The sequence below is a fragment of the Athene noctua genome, chromosome 6, assembly GCF_965140245.1.
Source record: "Athene noctua chromosome 6, bAthNoc1.hap1.1, whole genome shotgun sequence".
Classification (NCBI taxonomy): domain Eukaryota; kingdom Metazoa; phylum Chordata; class Aves; order Strigiformes; family Strigidae; genus Athene; species Athene noctua.
The window spans coordinates 45777532-45793124 of NC_134042.1; the positions used below are offsets into that span (position 1 = coordinate 45777532).

Below are 15593 nucleotides of genomic sequence, written 5' to 3' on the forward strand. Positions count from 1 at the left end.
AATATGTAACTTGGCTGCCAAGTCATGGATATGTACTTGGCAGCCTGCAATAGCAACTGGAAACACAACGTACACAATACGATTGTCAAAAGAAGAAAAAAAGAGATGGCTGTAGAGAACCGAGCCAGAGCTGAATTTTCAGGCTGATTTGAGATTCTTGCTTAGCTATCCGTGGACTGATTGTGTTTGCATGGATAAACCTTTAAAGAGTCCCTACAGGAGAAAAGACGCAGTGTTTGAAAGGCTATGGAAATGGGGGGAGGTTAGGGACAGGTCGTTTTATGGAAATTTTCTTTCCCTGCATTGTATTGTCCATTTGTGCTTCCATGGGGTCATGAACATCTCAGTGTTGCTTTCAGGAGTATTTTCTCTAGTTCGTGCTATTACAAAAATGAATGATGCCATCTTTAAGAGCAGAAAGCACAGGAAATATTCCTTCTGAATTACTGAACTGACTTGTCTAAAAGTCTTAGGTAAGGTATTTTCATCTCTTTAAAGTACATGCTGGCCTAGTGCAGCTGTACTAGTAAAATTTTCCTAGACTGTGGCTGGTTTTCACCTTATAGCTGACCTGATCTATTGACAAATGTGGTCTCTCACCTGTGCCCTTATCTTTATCTGCGTCTCCACTGGCCCTTCTCTGTCTTCACCATGAACTGATGTAAAATACGAACTCAGCAGAAAGCTTCTCATTTATTTTTGTTGGATGGATATTTTTGACAGTTTAGGGAGCCACCTTGCTGTGGGGACAGAGAAGATAAAGAATCAATACAAAGACAAGTGATGGGAAAACTCTGATGGGATCAAGAATACCTCTTCTATCAACAACTATTAGGCTGACTTAGCCATAACATGAAACTCACCCTTCACGGGGACTTGACTTCTATTGGCAAAAAGTGCTTTTGTCAATATAACTTGTATCTGTTTTGGGTGTGATCTAAGCAGTGCCAGTTATACATGACATTGATCCACTGTGAATGACTAGTATGAGAGATTCTCTGCTTACAAAAGCAAATGATTCACAATATCCCAAAGATCAAAACCCCTCCCTCAAAATCATGCCCTTAAGTGACCTGTCTTAGCATACAGGAATTATTTCCAGGGGCAATTTGCAAGTCTTGAGCTGACGGCTCACATAGGGACCTAGGTCGTATCACAGACTTGTGATCTGGTAGATGTACTTTTAAATCTTCTAAAGTCCTAAGCTAAAGTATATTTAACATTCAGAGTGCTGTACAGACACCAATGCCCGTAACAGAGGGGCCAGGTGCAGCTGCCTTCACTGCTGCCAGGCCTGGGCTGGTAACCAGGAAAATCTCTGCAGCTCCTGACCATCAAAAACACAGTAAGCCCAAATGAGTGACTGTGGAGATGTTATCGCATGGAAAGTGCTTAATTTCCCTGTTTGGACTAAAATGTTACCCAGGGAAGCTGCTTAGCAGAGCTGGGAAGGAGTTGAGCACACAGACCATGAGTTCCAGTTCTCAGAGCAGGCTGAAGGGAGATTTACATGCCGGAATCTGCAGTTTGTAGGGGACAGCAGACTGTCACCAGGACACTGCCGTAAACAGTGCCTGCCTTGCCCGCTTCTCTCCTGGCGGTGTCCCAGACAAGCATCATGACTCGCCCCACCTTTCCCAGATCCGTCTTGTTGCTGCTGTTCACGTTTGCCTCTGCAGCAGATCCGGGGGCCACGGGAGGCCCCATGGGGTGGGCAGGGACCTGTCCCACTGCCCTGTCCAGGGAGTGTGGTGGCCAAGGACAGTCATTCATCCATTCGTATTAGTGAGAAGCAGCAGAGATGTATTTTGAGGACACGCAAGTGGTATTTTCTCCTTCCTGGGATGCGCTAGTAGGCCTTGCTATGCTGTACTAGCACCTTTTCTTTCACAGTTCCTAATCTCTTGTGTGTAACATAAAGGTACAGCATTTGCATGGCCCTTTTGATTTGAGAGTTGTAAACCAGTATTAGAAAGCTGGAACCAAAGACTAGAACAGACAAGTTGAAATAACCACTTTTTGTCAGAGGATTAGAGCCATGGTTTCCTAATATTCATCTCTGTGGTCTAACCATTCCCTGGGCTGCTGGCTGCTGACGTGAGATTATTCTGGTGTCCTATACCCAGAACTCTACTGCCAAATTAGATTGAGCAAGAATTTGGGAGAGCCTTGTGGCTTGCTGGCTAAATGGTACCTGGCAAAAAGTCACAGAAAGCCTTAAAGTTTCACTCAGTTTAAATTTGTAGGTGGATGGATTTGAGCAATAAGAGTAATTTTGCTTTAAAGGTGACCTGCAAATAATAGCTAAGGGTTGCAAGTGTCTCTTGTTAATTAGGAAAGGTCTAATAGATCTTATTTATTTCCAGGGGATTTTTTTTAATAGATTTTTTTTTAAAAAAAAAAGGATAGTGTAAAATGCTGTTACTCATATTGTCCATTGTCCCCTGAAGGGTCTATCTGGTGTTTATTTAAAGTTCTCAGAATATTGGGAAAGTACATAACATACCCCATTTTTAAATAAAGGTTTTCTTTCTCCTGATACTTAGTCTCTAGAATTACATCAATATTATAAAAAAACCACCAACCAAATAAAAGCAATGTGTTGCTTAATACATCGTTCCATTTGATTTCTCAGTCTTTACTGATTCACTGGCAATCAAAGAACTAATGTTCCTTAGCAAACTTTTAATTGTTTATTCATACCCTGAATGACATAAAAAAGGACAGATACACATTTTTCTTTCTTATGCTAGCAAACTTTAATCTCAGAGAACTTCTGTTCAAATAACACACACAAACAACATCTGGGTGAAAAGAAAAAAAAAAAAAGAAAGTGGCTCATGTACACAGTGCTTCTCTTATAAATACTTTGTTGGGCTGAGAACTTGAGCACAGGTTTATGACATGTACTCTATATGCTGTTTTCTTGCAGACAATAAAACTAACTCCAGGCATGTGGTACTGGAAAGATGATACTAACACACTTGAATTTGCAAAGTAAAAGAATGATGCTTAGTTTCAAATTTGGATAATTTTAGTTTAGGCCTTGATGCAGCAGTTCCAAGTAAGGTAAAATCAGAGTCTAATATTGTTTTACCCAAACATCAACTACAGGACAATTTTTTTTTTTTTTTTTTTTTTTTTTTTTTTTTCAGTTGAGACTGGAGCTCCCTAACTGCTGCTCTGTGGCATTCTGTGAATGGAGAAAATCAGAAATATGCATTTACTCCATACTGCTCTCAGAGTGAACCCACTGCAGAAGGATGGTTAAAAGTGTGTGGTGAGTCCTGCCACATGTCAGAAATGTGCTCCACGCACTGGAGCAGCAGTGCTGGATGTGAGGGCCAAATGCTACCCCAGGTGTCTATAGGTGGAGGTCCACAGTCTGATGTTCCCTCTTGCTGGTGTTACGTATGACCCTATGCAATGGTGAGCACCAGAGGACTGCAGACCTTTAGGGAAGCCACAGATCTGCAGGGGACAGAGTGCACTTCACTGTGCTTTGAATGTCTGTGGCAGTTGTGGGTGAAGAATTTATCAGGCCATCTAAACCACTGGGGCAAAAACCCCCCACACCCATCCTGTATCCCCCTGCTCTCAAGGGCAGGGCAGGGAGCGCAGTGGAGCGTGGCGGTGGTGGGTCAGTCCCACGCTGCCTGCTGCTGCCTCCTGCCCTGCTGGGCATTTTCCAAGCCTTTGTCACAGTGGAGTGAGGCTGCTCACCTCTCTCCTGGTCACACAGCTACTGCAGGTGTCTTTCATGGTCTGTGTCTCAGCAGCTCCAGCCAGCTTCTCTGCTGGGCTTGGGAACGCTGCTGACTCTGCCCGGTAGCTCTCCAGGGAGAGGTGTGAGCTTCCTGGTGACCTCTGCCTGTCTCTACCCTCAACGATCCCAAAGAAAAGCTCTGGAACAGAGCAGTTTATATTTAAAATCTTCCTAAAGCTACCTGAGACACTGATTTCTTGGGTTTACATGGTGCAGTGCATATGGTGGCAGGAAACAGAGCAGGAGGACACAGGGATGTCCCTTTACTCTTTGCTTCTGTGCTCTTGAAAGCAATGTCTCACGTTGACCCCACCACAACATAGATGTTTTCTCAGTGTCAGAGGCCAAAATAGATAAGCCTTTGTATCATGGGATGTTGACCTATTTGTACTGCTGCTAGTAATTTAAACTCATACGACTGCATGCTCACGCTCTATATTTCAGATCCAATCCAGCAGCTGAGGAAAACCTTAAGGAAGAAAAAAATACTCACTATTAAGAAGTGCGTGTCAAGACATTAAAGAGGTATTTCAATTCGACCAGTCTAGCTCAAAAAAGAAACAAGATTATTTGGGTGGGAATATTTTCATCCATTGTTGGAGGATCATGTCTGAACAAAGTACGTTAAACAGGAAGCCAGCTGTCATTTCAGCAGCGCGGATGAGTGGCCTGAACATAAAGACAGAGCCAGACATGCCTGGTGTTGAATGCTAGCTCAGGCACCAGCCTGGTATGACTTTGGTAAAGTTGTTCAGCATCTTTGTTGCTGTTTCCAGATCGCTCAGAACGAGGCAATTCTCATCTACTCCAAAGAGTATTGTGAGGTAATTAATTCATCTGTGTAAGGCACTTCAAAGATTAAAGCAGTAGTATTATTATTACTATTATTAATTTTATAAATTCACAACATGGTATAGCTGACTTTCATCCATTACTTAAAACCTCTTTGATCTAAATAATATAGTCGCAATTTATTCTATTAGCAACTAAAAGAGCAACTTCAGACGCAACCTTAGAGGTGAAATGTCCTATTTCTCTCAACATCCCCAGCCTGTTTTGTGGTTATAATAGTTGGAAGTTAGTTCAGGATACCTACCAAACACATTTCACTACTTGTCCCTTTGAAACGGAGTGCAATGAAGAGCGTAGATAATCTTAATATTCTCAGACTGGAATTAACACTGTGTCCTTAAATGTTACATGTTGATCAAACATTAGCATCTTCCAAGATGATTGCAGTGCATCCTGAAAAAGGACTGGCTGACAAAGAAGGGAAACTGCATAGGCTGTCCTGAGTGGATACAACAGGAATATGTGACACTGGATGATGTCAAATGTGAGTAATTGCTGGTATTTCATATCAGCAAGGCATCACCCATACAAGCTAGAAGCTATTTCTACTAACAATAGCTTTTTTTTTTTTTTTTTTTTTAGGAAATACTGGTCCTCTGTATGTTTTCAGATGCTGCTTTGCTTTTGAAAGAATAAAATTAAGTCACATCACATGTTATCATTTGCAGCAGTTATGAGGTATGTCATTTAAAGTTTGTTTTGAGACTTACGCTGGTAGTGGAGGGACCAAAGTGTATGATAAATAGAGTATGAAATATCAGAGGTATAAAATGTCTCATCTGTGAGGTTCAGTGGGAAACAATACCAAATGCATGTTGTCCTTGACATGTGCAGAGGATTAACCCTACCACCTGTTTGAAAGCTTTCCACTCTTTTACCTAAAGCAATCCAAGAAGTTAAATTAATGTTAGCCAGCGCATCCACAACACTGTGTGCACCAGGAGTGCTAACACGACTGAAAATCTGGTCTGCCTTCCTGTGCTGCTGCTGTTCCCGTCAGAGCTACAGGGCTTATTGTTTGCTGCTCTCACTTTCCAGCATTACTTCTCTATAGGCTAAAAGTGAGTAGGCAGCAGGCGGAGCGTATCTCAAAGGCATATCCCTGAGATCACCAGGACCATACAGTGTCTGCATTGCCTTTGACTTAGGAATGTATCTGTAGACCTTGTTGAGCCTTAGCCATTCTGTCCTTTCAGAGGGGGAGAGGTGTCCGAGTTGTCCCTTTTCCTTTGACTATGAATGCCACTCTTCCAGTGTGTTCAGTGCAGAAAACATTCTGCTTGGAAGTATGTCTGGTGATAGCCAAATCAATCCACCCTTCAGCATGTTTATTGGACTGTTAATGATTCTCTAAAAGCCTTCAAAGTCTTAGTGTAGGGTGGAGTGCTTGCTACCAATAGGTTGCAACCATATAGCTAATATTTGATATAATGCAGGCCCCTGAGGAGAGACTTCTTTTCATAATGGTGGTGTCTATACCTGCAAATCTGCAGACTTCACAGTGACCTTTCTAGCTTCCATTTAGAAATGAGAAACTAGATGAGTTCCTCATGGTCCTACTCTTCTACCTGTCTTTTTATCTGGAAAAAATTGCCCTGGAAAAGAAATGCAGATCCTTGATTTTGTGAGTACAAGACTTTAGAGGTGTAGGTACACAGAGCTTGCACCAGCAAATCTGGAATCACAGGGCAGTCTTTCATGTCAGAATCCATGGGATTCTGCATATGAGCAAGGACTGCTTGCTGTCCTGGCCCAGTCTATATATGGAATACTAAAGGAGAAAAACCTTGGTCTCATCATTTGTCTCCCATCCCCTTGTCCTCTGTGCTCTCCAGGACATAGGCTCCCCTGACTATGTAGAGAAACAAGATTTTCTGGGTGGGTTTGAACCCCGCTTTGCCCCAGATTTGCCCTGAGCAGCATGCACTGTTGTTCATGTGGCATGGCATCACCACAGTCTCCCTTTCAAGATGGTGGCTGGATCCAGTCCTGCTGCAATGGGATCAAGAAATAATTTGTCTCCTCAAGGTAATGCTGCAATTTGAATAAACCATTACTGCTACCACCAATGTTAAATCTGAGTGCCCTGGATCGAATTACCATCCCTTAATGCCATTTCTCATTAATAACATTAGCATCCAATCAGTTCTGCTTGCAATACAGAGCAGCAAATAGTCGCAGCTGAGTCTGCTGGGTGTTAATTTGTGCTGTGGGTCACATCGCTTTAAGACTTCATTTCTAAATACTTTGCAAAGCAGGTTCAGATGACTCCTAGGTGCTAGAAACATGTTACAACATGAGGACTATATGCTAGGAACGCAGTTCCCAGGTAAGGGTGTGTGACCACACTTGCTACCTTGCAGAATGGAAGTGGGGGTGCCGGGGGAACAGTTTAGGAGCTGCTGTGTCAGAGGGCTCTATGCCTTGGGAGGAAGCATTGCAGAGTTACAAACCGTGATTGTAAGGAATTTCAATGATTTTCTGGAGTCTATAATAGTCTCTGAGAATTGATTGACTATTTTCTTAAAACACTTAATGATTATTTACTTCACAGTTCGTGAAGCCTTGGTATAAAGAGGGGCCGATTTATCTGGATTGAAGAGACCATTGGAGGAATGCTGGCCTTAAGAAATTGGTTTGTTCTACAGCCATAGATTGACAACTGTTTCTTTCATTGTGCAAGAAATAATTCATAAATAAAGAAAACCATCAGCCTAGTTTAATACACAAAGGTAGATTCGGTTGAGGTGCTCTGTGCTGCAATTTAGAAAATGGTCCCCTTGCTCTTGGCTGGTAAAGGACAAGGAGGCCACTCCATGGGTCATGACACCTCAATATGGCTCATATTGTCTACTGGTGTGGCAAATACAGAAACAGACTGAAACAAAGAAGAGTTTGGACCTCCTGCAATATGTTTCCTGATCAAGGGGGCTCTGCTTAATAGGTATCAGCTATAAGTACTGGGTAAACCTTGCCAGGAGAGACTTTTTGGTGTGTTCTGTCATGCAGGGCTCCCAAAGTGAGTCCTGCCTTTTGAAGGGAAACATATACTGACTCTCCACTTCTACAACACTGTTTTATTTAGATTAATTACCTCCCCTGAAGGGAAGTGGCTTGCTTGTCTGGATTACCAGCATGCAGTATTAGCATCAGAGAAGCTTAAAGAAGAGACACCATGCAGAAGCAGGAATTCAGGATATTGATCTGCTGAAGTATAAATACAAGGAAGGAAAATAAAATGACAAAAGGCAATTTTAGGTCCTATTTAATGTTGAAGTTCATCCTTAATTGTTTCAACATCTCAGCTGTCTTGGAGGAGCAGGGGGATATTAATCACAGGGTGAAGAGCTTTCTGATATTGCATCTTCTTTCCCTGTCCAGGACCTCCCATTTCCCCTGATATCTAACTCATCTAATTCTAAACTTGGTATGTGCTATATTTAAAATCAAATGTAGCAAGGGGAGTAAAGTTCTGGAATGGTCTTCCACTAGGAAGTAGTGGGGGCAGGCAAGAAAACTACTTTTTTTCTGAAGGTGGAGCTCTGTGAGCTTGTGAAAGGGATTTTATAACTACATAATAGAATCATAATGACATAAAATTACACTTGTGATAAGAATCCTTGGGTTTGGGATATGCTGATGTATTTGAGAGAATGTGAAAGAAGATTGCATAGCCATTTGTTTTCCTATATCTCTCCCACATAAATGCTATGCTCAGGGATGTTGCTAGTGGCCTGCTCAGGAAGAAAACTCCCTCCCCCTTCCTCCAAGATATAATTTAGTTTCAGAGGCTTTTTTGTTTTCCTATATAGTACTGGCTATGTGCCATAAGTAGAGACAGACTGGAGGCAAGACATGCTGGAACTATTTCATGTTTCTTGTTAGTAATACCTATAATTTGCTCCCAGTTAAACTGACAGACAGCTTACTTGGAGACAGGGCTTGGTGATCCTCCTAGTCCTTTATCAGCCTCGTGTTCCTGTATGACAGACACATCCAATGGCTCTGCAGTCCTTAAGCTGCTCTTCTTGTAGACCCTGTGAGATAACCTAGTAACACAGAAAGCAATGCTGGTTATTCCTGCTCCTAGTTGGTATGTTTTGGGGTTCCTGCCATTTGGGCTGCCTATGAGAGATGCCTAACTCATCTGCTGGGTCTACTTTTGTCCACAGGGAGCCAGGCCCGATGGTCTGAATAGCTCCTTAACTGTCTTGAACCTAGACCATGTAGAAGTATCATTGTCCACAGTGCCTCAAGAGAACAGCTAAGACCATCCTGGGTTATGAAGTCATTGCTTCTGTGCATTAAACTTTCTTCAGAAAAAAAGTATTGGAAGGGGTTCCTATGAGAGAAAGGCAGGATGAATCTGGGCACCTTTGACTTCGTGTTTTGTTGAGGCCGTGCTGATTCTTTGTAAATCCAAGCCTGAGGATTTCCTGACATTTTCTAGGTTCAGGAAGATCTTGTAACTAACTTCAAAACCAAGTGACCAGTTTTCCAAAGCAGCGGGCATGAGGCATTCCCTCACTGGAGACAGCTTGGGAATATTCACCTCTGAAATATGTGACTCTAAGAACAAAAACTCACCAGCGGTGGATGAGACATGAATGGATCAAGGGCTATTATTTGTCCTGCATTTTCTTTCCCCTTTAGTTTGTTTCTGCCTCCAACCCTTTCATGTCTTTTGGGGAAAATCTGCTGAATTTTATTAGCAATTATCCTCGAGAAGCCCGGAGTAATTGCCCTAATTTATTTAAGGTGGGTTGTGTAGGAAGCTTTATTGCTGGAGGCCATCAGGGATAGGATAGATAAAACCAACTCTCCTGAGTGTGAAAGGAGACTGGTAACTTTTAGGCCAGCAGCGCTCCCAGGCACTGGCAGACAGTCGGGTGGATTACAGGGGAAGCAGAGGAAATAGAAAGCTCTTTGGTTTGGCATTTCCTTAGTGTTTGATCTGAATTGGTTTAAAATACAGGCTTGCGGTGTCAGCCGTTCCTGTTTAGAGGCAGTCCCAAAAGCACTTTGTGTGCCTTTTTGAAGAGGAATAAGTGCTGTCTCTGAATGAGCCAGACCCACTGCTCCAGGCAGTGACAGAGTCTGCACCCGGAGAGATCTAAATGCACCTCCAGGGCTTTTATGCAGGCTGCAAAAGGGCTCATAAGCTATGCAGGATCAAAGACGGCAACCTGACGGGCTGTGGGCATGCAGCCTGTAAGCTGTGTGGGGCAAGAGAGACTGCCTGGGCCCATGCCCCAGGCCCTGTGGCCCCACCGGCATTGCCAGGCTGTGCTGGAAGTGCCTGAGCCCAGCCTTGCTACCGGGGGTCCCCTGACAGTGGTGTCATGAAGCACGTTGGGTTGTGTGCCTGAAAACCACCCTTACTTCTCAGGAACAGTCACTCTTTCTAGCATCCCTTCTGTCCAGAGCACCTTCCCTGAAAACTTTCTTCCCCTTTTGTTTTAAACATGACTATATTTTTAGAGAATAGATAAATGGACGATGTGTTGGTGAAGTTAGCAGTGGCCAGGATTCACCTTGCCAAGGTGTACTGCAACCTTATCCTCAGACGTGGCATGGCGCAGCAGTACCACATGCCTAGTGGAAAGTGAGCCAATCCCTTCTGGGGACTCTCGCTATGTCAAGGGCCACAGCAGCTCAGGGCCAAGGCCTCTGTTGAGTGATACAAGTCAATGCCCAGGGTAATAAATGTCTTGTGAACCAAGGAGTCACAGAGGGCTAAGGGACCATGAGACAGAGAAGTGTCCTGATCTCTCTGCAGATCTGTCTCATCTCATAACCAACCCCAGAAGTGTTTGTGGTGAGCTGTTGCCAACTGATGTGGACACAATGAGTTGCAGCAGAGCTCTGGATACCAGACTGGAAAGCCCTAGCCCTGGTGCGTGTAAGCCTTGCTAGAGCACGGACCTTTAATTGGTTCAACATGGAAGTCAACAGGGCAAAAATCAGTGCCAGCCCTGGATCTTATCCCTGCCACTTCCACTTAACTAAATCTTGAAAGAAAATAGTTTTGTACATGCTGGTTGCCACTGATCCCTGCACGAATTTCTTCCTATGCCAAGTCTGAGATAGCATAGTGCAAGTCTAGCAAGTGAAGAAGACCATGTTCCCAAAGGGCAGCAAGTAAAGGGAGTAGAGACAAGAAGAGGTGCTTGGGCACTGGGAGTGTAGGACTCCTAGTTCTGAGTGGGGAAGACATTGTATGGCTTTTTCAGAGTGGTGGAGACCAACTGCTCTTTAGAGGTGATGGTCCCAGTGATAAACTGAAAGGGGAGAGAAACCTGCAGTGGGAATTAAAAAAGAAACTGAAGAAGACAGGAGAGAATGGAAAGGTGTTTGAAAAGACAGAGAAACCAAGGGAATGATGAGGACAAGAAAAGGGGAGTTTTAACAGGAGATGAAGGTGTTGTGTTTAGCAAACCCTGGCCAGCAACAAATCATGACAAAAAATGGTGAGTGGAAGGAGAATGTAATGACACAGAGATCGTACACCATGCTCATGTTAGAGACCTTTTTCCTCAACCATGTTATGTTCCTGCATAATGTTTCCTTTCCCTGGCAGTAGGAAGGAGCTGGCAGTCTCCACCCAGCACCCCAGTCCCACAGGATCTTCTTAGAGCAGTTTCAGGCAAATTTTTTCCGTCAGTTGCTGTGAAACTGCTGCCAGTCCCCCAGAGGAGTCACAAACGTTCACCTGCCTTCCTGCAACACAGCTCCAGGCAACCTTGCTCCTGGCTGGGGTGGGGGAACCTGGCTTTCCTTCTAATCAAGAGGAGATGGTAAACTGTGAAATGATGGAGTCGAAGGAGAGCTGAAATTGCTGTCTCAAACAGGGCTTTCATTTTAGTGTGCTCCATTCCACAAGGTGCTGGACCCTGAGGATTAAGAATGTATTCCCTCTGCATCCTGGCACATCGGCATTTCAGTGGGCACTGCGGGGAGCAGCCTTCCCTGCCAAATCCCTGCTCCCAGATTCCTGCTGAGCAAAGGCATCCTCTTAACCTTTTTGCTGGTTGGACAGGGAGCATCTTGACAGCATTTCATTATTTCTGTTGGGTGGTCCTAATGTCTGCACTTATGAGACTCAGCTGGAAGAACTTATTGCAGAAAGCAACTTGAATCCAAGAGCTGGAGGCAGCTGGATAAAACAGCCTGTCGTATACCCAGTTCATTAGCTCTGCTGCCTCTTCGCTCACTCTATTGTCTGGTGGATGGGAATGTGCGGGATTGAGGCAAGCAAGAGGTCTAGTGGCAAAAAAATACCAGCGTGGGAGTGAGAGCAAAGACCTGAAACAAGAAACTATGTGCTTTAGTATTTCCATCCCAGCGGGGGTTAGAGGCTGGCAGTGTGTTGGGATGTCAGTGTCAAGGCTGTGAAAGAAGAAAGGCTAGAAAAGAGCTGTGTCTTAAAGCCTTCATGATGTAAGGAGCTGTATGAATAGAGACCTCACTGAGTTACTCATAGCAGCGTGGCAGTAGCTGACTACAGCTGACTTCAGAGTTAGGCTAATGCTGAGCTTGTTATAATATAGGGCACTTCCCATACCATACTGCAATTATATAAATATAATCTTTTCCAGGCTGACTCAGTTTAGCCTTAAATGTTATCTGGATCCTCCCAGATCATTATATGAACTGCCAAATACAAGACCTTTAGGTCTTGGGACAGAACTGATTAACACTCCTAATTATAAAAGATGGTTGGGAATTTTTTGAGCACACATGTTTTTGGATAGGAAAGGTACTTCACCAAAATGGAAACTGTGGGGAAGGTTACTTCTGATGTTTTGGGTTTTTTTAACCTGAAAAATGTTTAGATTAAAAAGCTGAGAAACTATTGATAATGTACCACCCTCTGTTTTACTATATTTTCTTATAACCCAAGTATGGGTTCATGATGGTGTTGAAGCTTTCGCTTTTCGCTCTTAATTCACCATAGCAACATTTTAATGAAAACTTATACTATGTTGGTAAACTTCTTTCCCTTCCAGATCCAAAGCCTTCCCTTCCAAATATCTATGTGTTCATATGAAATTACTGAATTTTCATGTAAAGTTTTTCTCTGAAATTTTAAAAAGGGAGGCTTAGGTGGAGAATATCTTCATCTTAACAATCTGCATGATTTATAAAATGCAGCATTAAAGCCCTATCCTGATACTATCCCAGACAGGAATTTGAGAGAGTTCCTCCAGACCTGTTATTTGTGTGTGTTAGCATGAGTCCTTTTGTGCCTTCGATGCTGAGGAAGGAATAGGTGTGTCTGGCTTTCTCCTTTTAAGTTGATGGGGATTGTGCAACCTTTTTGTGGTGCCAGTTTCCTTATGGGCATTTGTCATAATGGGAAAAATACAGAGTGTTCCCAAAGGTGCATGCATCAATGCCATAAACACAGTCAAGCCAGCCCTTACTGATCCTCGAAGCTGGCTTGATCCGTGGGCAATTAGAGTCACAGCTGCGGTGGAGGTTGCTGCTAAGTGGCACAGGAAGCATTTCTTCCCCATGTACCCCTGTGCACAAAAATAGTTCTTGTAGATGTCTGAAGCCACTATCATCTTGCATCCAAACCCCACGCTTACTGCTCTGTCTGCCCTTGGCTGTGCTGTCCTTCTCTTTTACGCGTAAACTCATCCCGCCCCCCTCACAGCTCTGAGAAATCAGCATTACTACGTTACGAGGAGGCATGATGCATTTTGCTCACTCTTTCACGTTTCTTACAAGTTCTGTGCTGAAGCTTGTTGCAAGTTTGATCAGTTTTCCTGACCTTTTTTTAATTTTCCTAGGTAATTAGCGACAGTGCCTTAGACAGGGGAGGTGCCTCCTAATTCATCACTTATTTTAGGAAACTTTACTTCAAGCAGGTCTCTTAACTTAATACTTCACCTCAGGGAAGAAATCACTGAGAGAAAGAAGGGTGGAGACCCCTGTCCTTATTTCACTCTCATTCTTAGCACTGTTTTCTCTGCTGGCTTCTGCACATGTTTCTCTGCTAAAATTGGGACTAGTTCTAAGTCATTGCACGAGCTGTATAATGTTAAAAGGTGAAGCTGGTTTTCACATTTAGGTTTAAGGAGCTGGGGTCACTTTAGGTTTCCCTGGTCTGGTACTCTGAAGACAGAAGACTGTGCTTTACCAGAATTCATAAGGAATCAGAAGCATCAGCGTTGTTCTGGGAGTTCTGCTTTGGCAAACAGTCATGCCGTGCTTGCAGAGCCAAGCTTCTCTTCCCTTGCACAATATGTGAAGTGTCAGCAGGATTATGGCTGGTGGGATCCAGGTCTTCTCAATCAAAAAATCAGTAAATAAAAGTCAGAAGATGATAAATAGAACTATAGGGCTGAAAGGTATTATCTTCATGGTCTGCTCTGCATTGAAGTTTCTGGAGTGAAGGCAGCTGTGGGTACCCTAGATGGGTGGGACACTTGGTATTATCAGGAAGATAAGGATATTATCCTTATGTCAGGAGTTGGTGAGTTGATGTGGAGACAGGCTTTCCTGTGCATCCGGCAGGACTAAGCCAGATCTGTGGGGATCTGTAGGCTAGCAGGGAGAATTTGCTTTCATTTCCATGAGGGTGAGTTGTGCCATCTCCAGGAGAACTGAGTGGCTGCTGGGATGTGTGCATCACCCTCTGCTTTAATGGCCCTTCACATGATGGACAGTCCTTTGGCTTTGTGTGAGAATCCCCTGGCTCAACTGGGTGGCGAGAGCATCCCTCAGGCTTCCACCGGGCAAACTGCTGTTTCTTTAACAAAGGCCCTTTGTCATTCTTGGGCATGTTTTACATTTCTTCTTGGAGATACATCAGGCATCTCCTTCCTGGTTTTCAAGTTTATTGTCTCAGCGCTGGCCTGGCTTTGTGCCCTTGGTAACTCTGCTTGTTGCTCTTCCAGTAATGTCAGGAAGAGTTTTTTATTGACTTCAGTGGGAACTGGGTTAGATCAGTGCTGACCACTTTTGAGAGGCCCATGCAGAAAGCTCAGTCTAGATAGCATAGCAGGGGAGTCTTGCCCACTCATCACATCCAGCTTTGTTCTCTGTCAGATTTAATTAACTGAGCCATACAATATTTTTCATTTTCTCCTTCTGAGGCAACGCAGAAGTCCTGCCTTTCTTTTGGACAGTGGGTCTCCACATGCTAGTAATGAGGATCTACCAGCAACAACTTTATTGCCGTGGTGAAATGCCAGCTTGGCATAGCCCCATGAGTCATATTCAATGCTCTGTTCAGAGAACTGAAAGGAGAACTGCTGCTATTAATTTTGTGCTCTTGTTCGCTGCCTTAGGAGAAAAACATCGTTGCAGAAAGATCAGAGCTTCTTTGAGGTAAGAAAGACACAAAGATAAATGGAGAGTGTGACTGAGAGTCAGCCCAGAGCATGTCCCTTCCTTGCACATTCAAATGCTCCTTTCCTTTTTGGTTTCTCCAGTAGTTTACTTGTAGGGCAGAGTACCTAGAATAAAATTTTACCTCTAGGGCCTAGATGTCCCTGTAAAATACCATCTTTTTGCCCTTCAGCCCAAGCCTTTGCTCTTTGGAGCCTTCAGCCCAGGAGTTTCAGTCCCTCTGTGGTTCTCAGGCCCCAGGCAGTTCCCACCACAGCCTGAGGCCCCTCTGGAAAGTCTAGCCTATAGATTTCTTCTCATCATTGGCATCAGAGGTTCATCACTGTAGGTAGGTAAGAAATTTTACAGCCTTCTTTTATTTTCATTGCCGCTGGCAACATTTCTAGATGCCAATAAGCTCTCTGGCCTGCAATATAGAGCTGCATCAGCCATTTATGAGACTCACTATGTTGCAGGGCTTCAGCAGATTAATACAAAACAGCTGGGCTCAAATTATACTCTGTACTTCATAAACTGGGAAGCCTTTCCTTGAAAGAGGGGAACTGTGGATTTAATACCAAGGATACACAGCAGTCCCAGCAATGCCCTCTTTTCAAGAACAGACCTAGTAGAG

The 15593-nt window shown here is 43.8% G+C and overlaps 1 protein-coding gene across 1 annotated transcript in view; it reads left to right on the plus strand.

Moving 5' to 3' along the window:
- ZBTB1 (zinc finger and BTB domain containing 1) overlaps positions 1–15593 on the plus strand; it is a 77024-nt gene that overhangs the window by 58864 nt on the left and 2567 nt on the right. Inside the window, 9 exon segments of the mRNA XM_074909188.1 lie at positions 4985–5008; positions 5010–5058; positions 5060–5102; positions 5229–5257; positions 5259–5296; positions 6144–6231; positions 7628–7637; positions 10100–10223; positions 14920–14959. Coding sequence (XP_074765289.1) covers positions 4985–5008; positions 5010–5058; positions 5060–5102; positions 5229–5257; positions 5259–5296; positions 6144–6231; positions 7628–7637; positions 10100–10223; positions 14920–14959 — 445 coding nt within the window.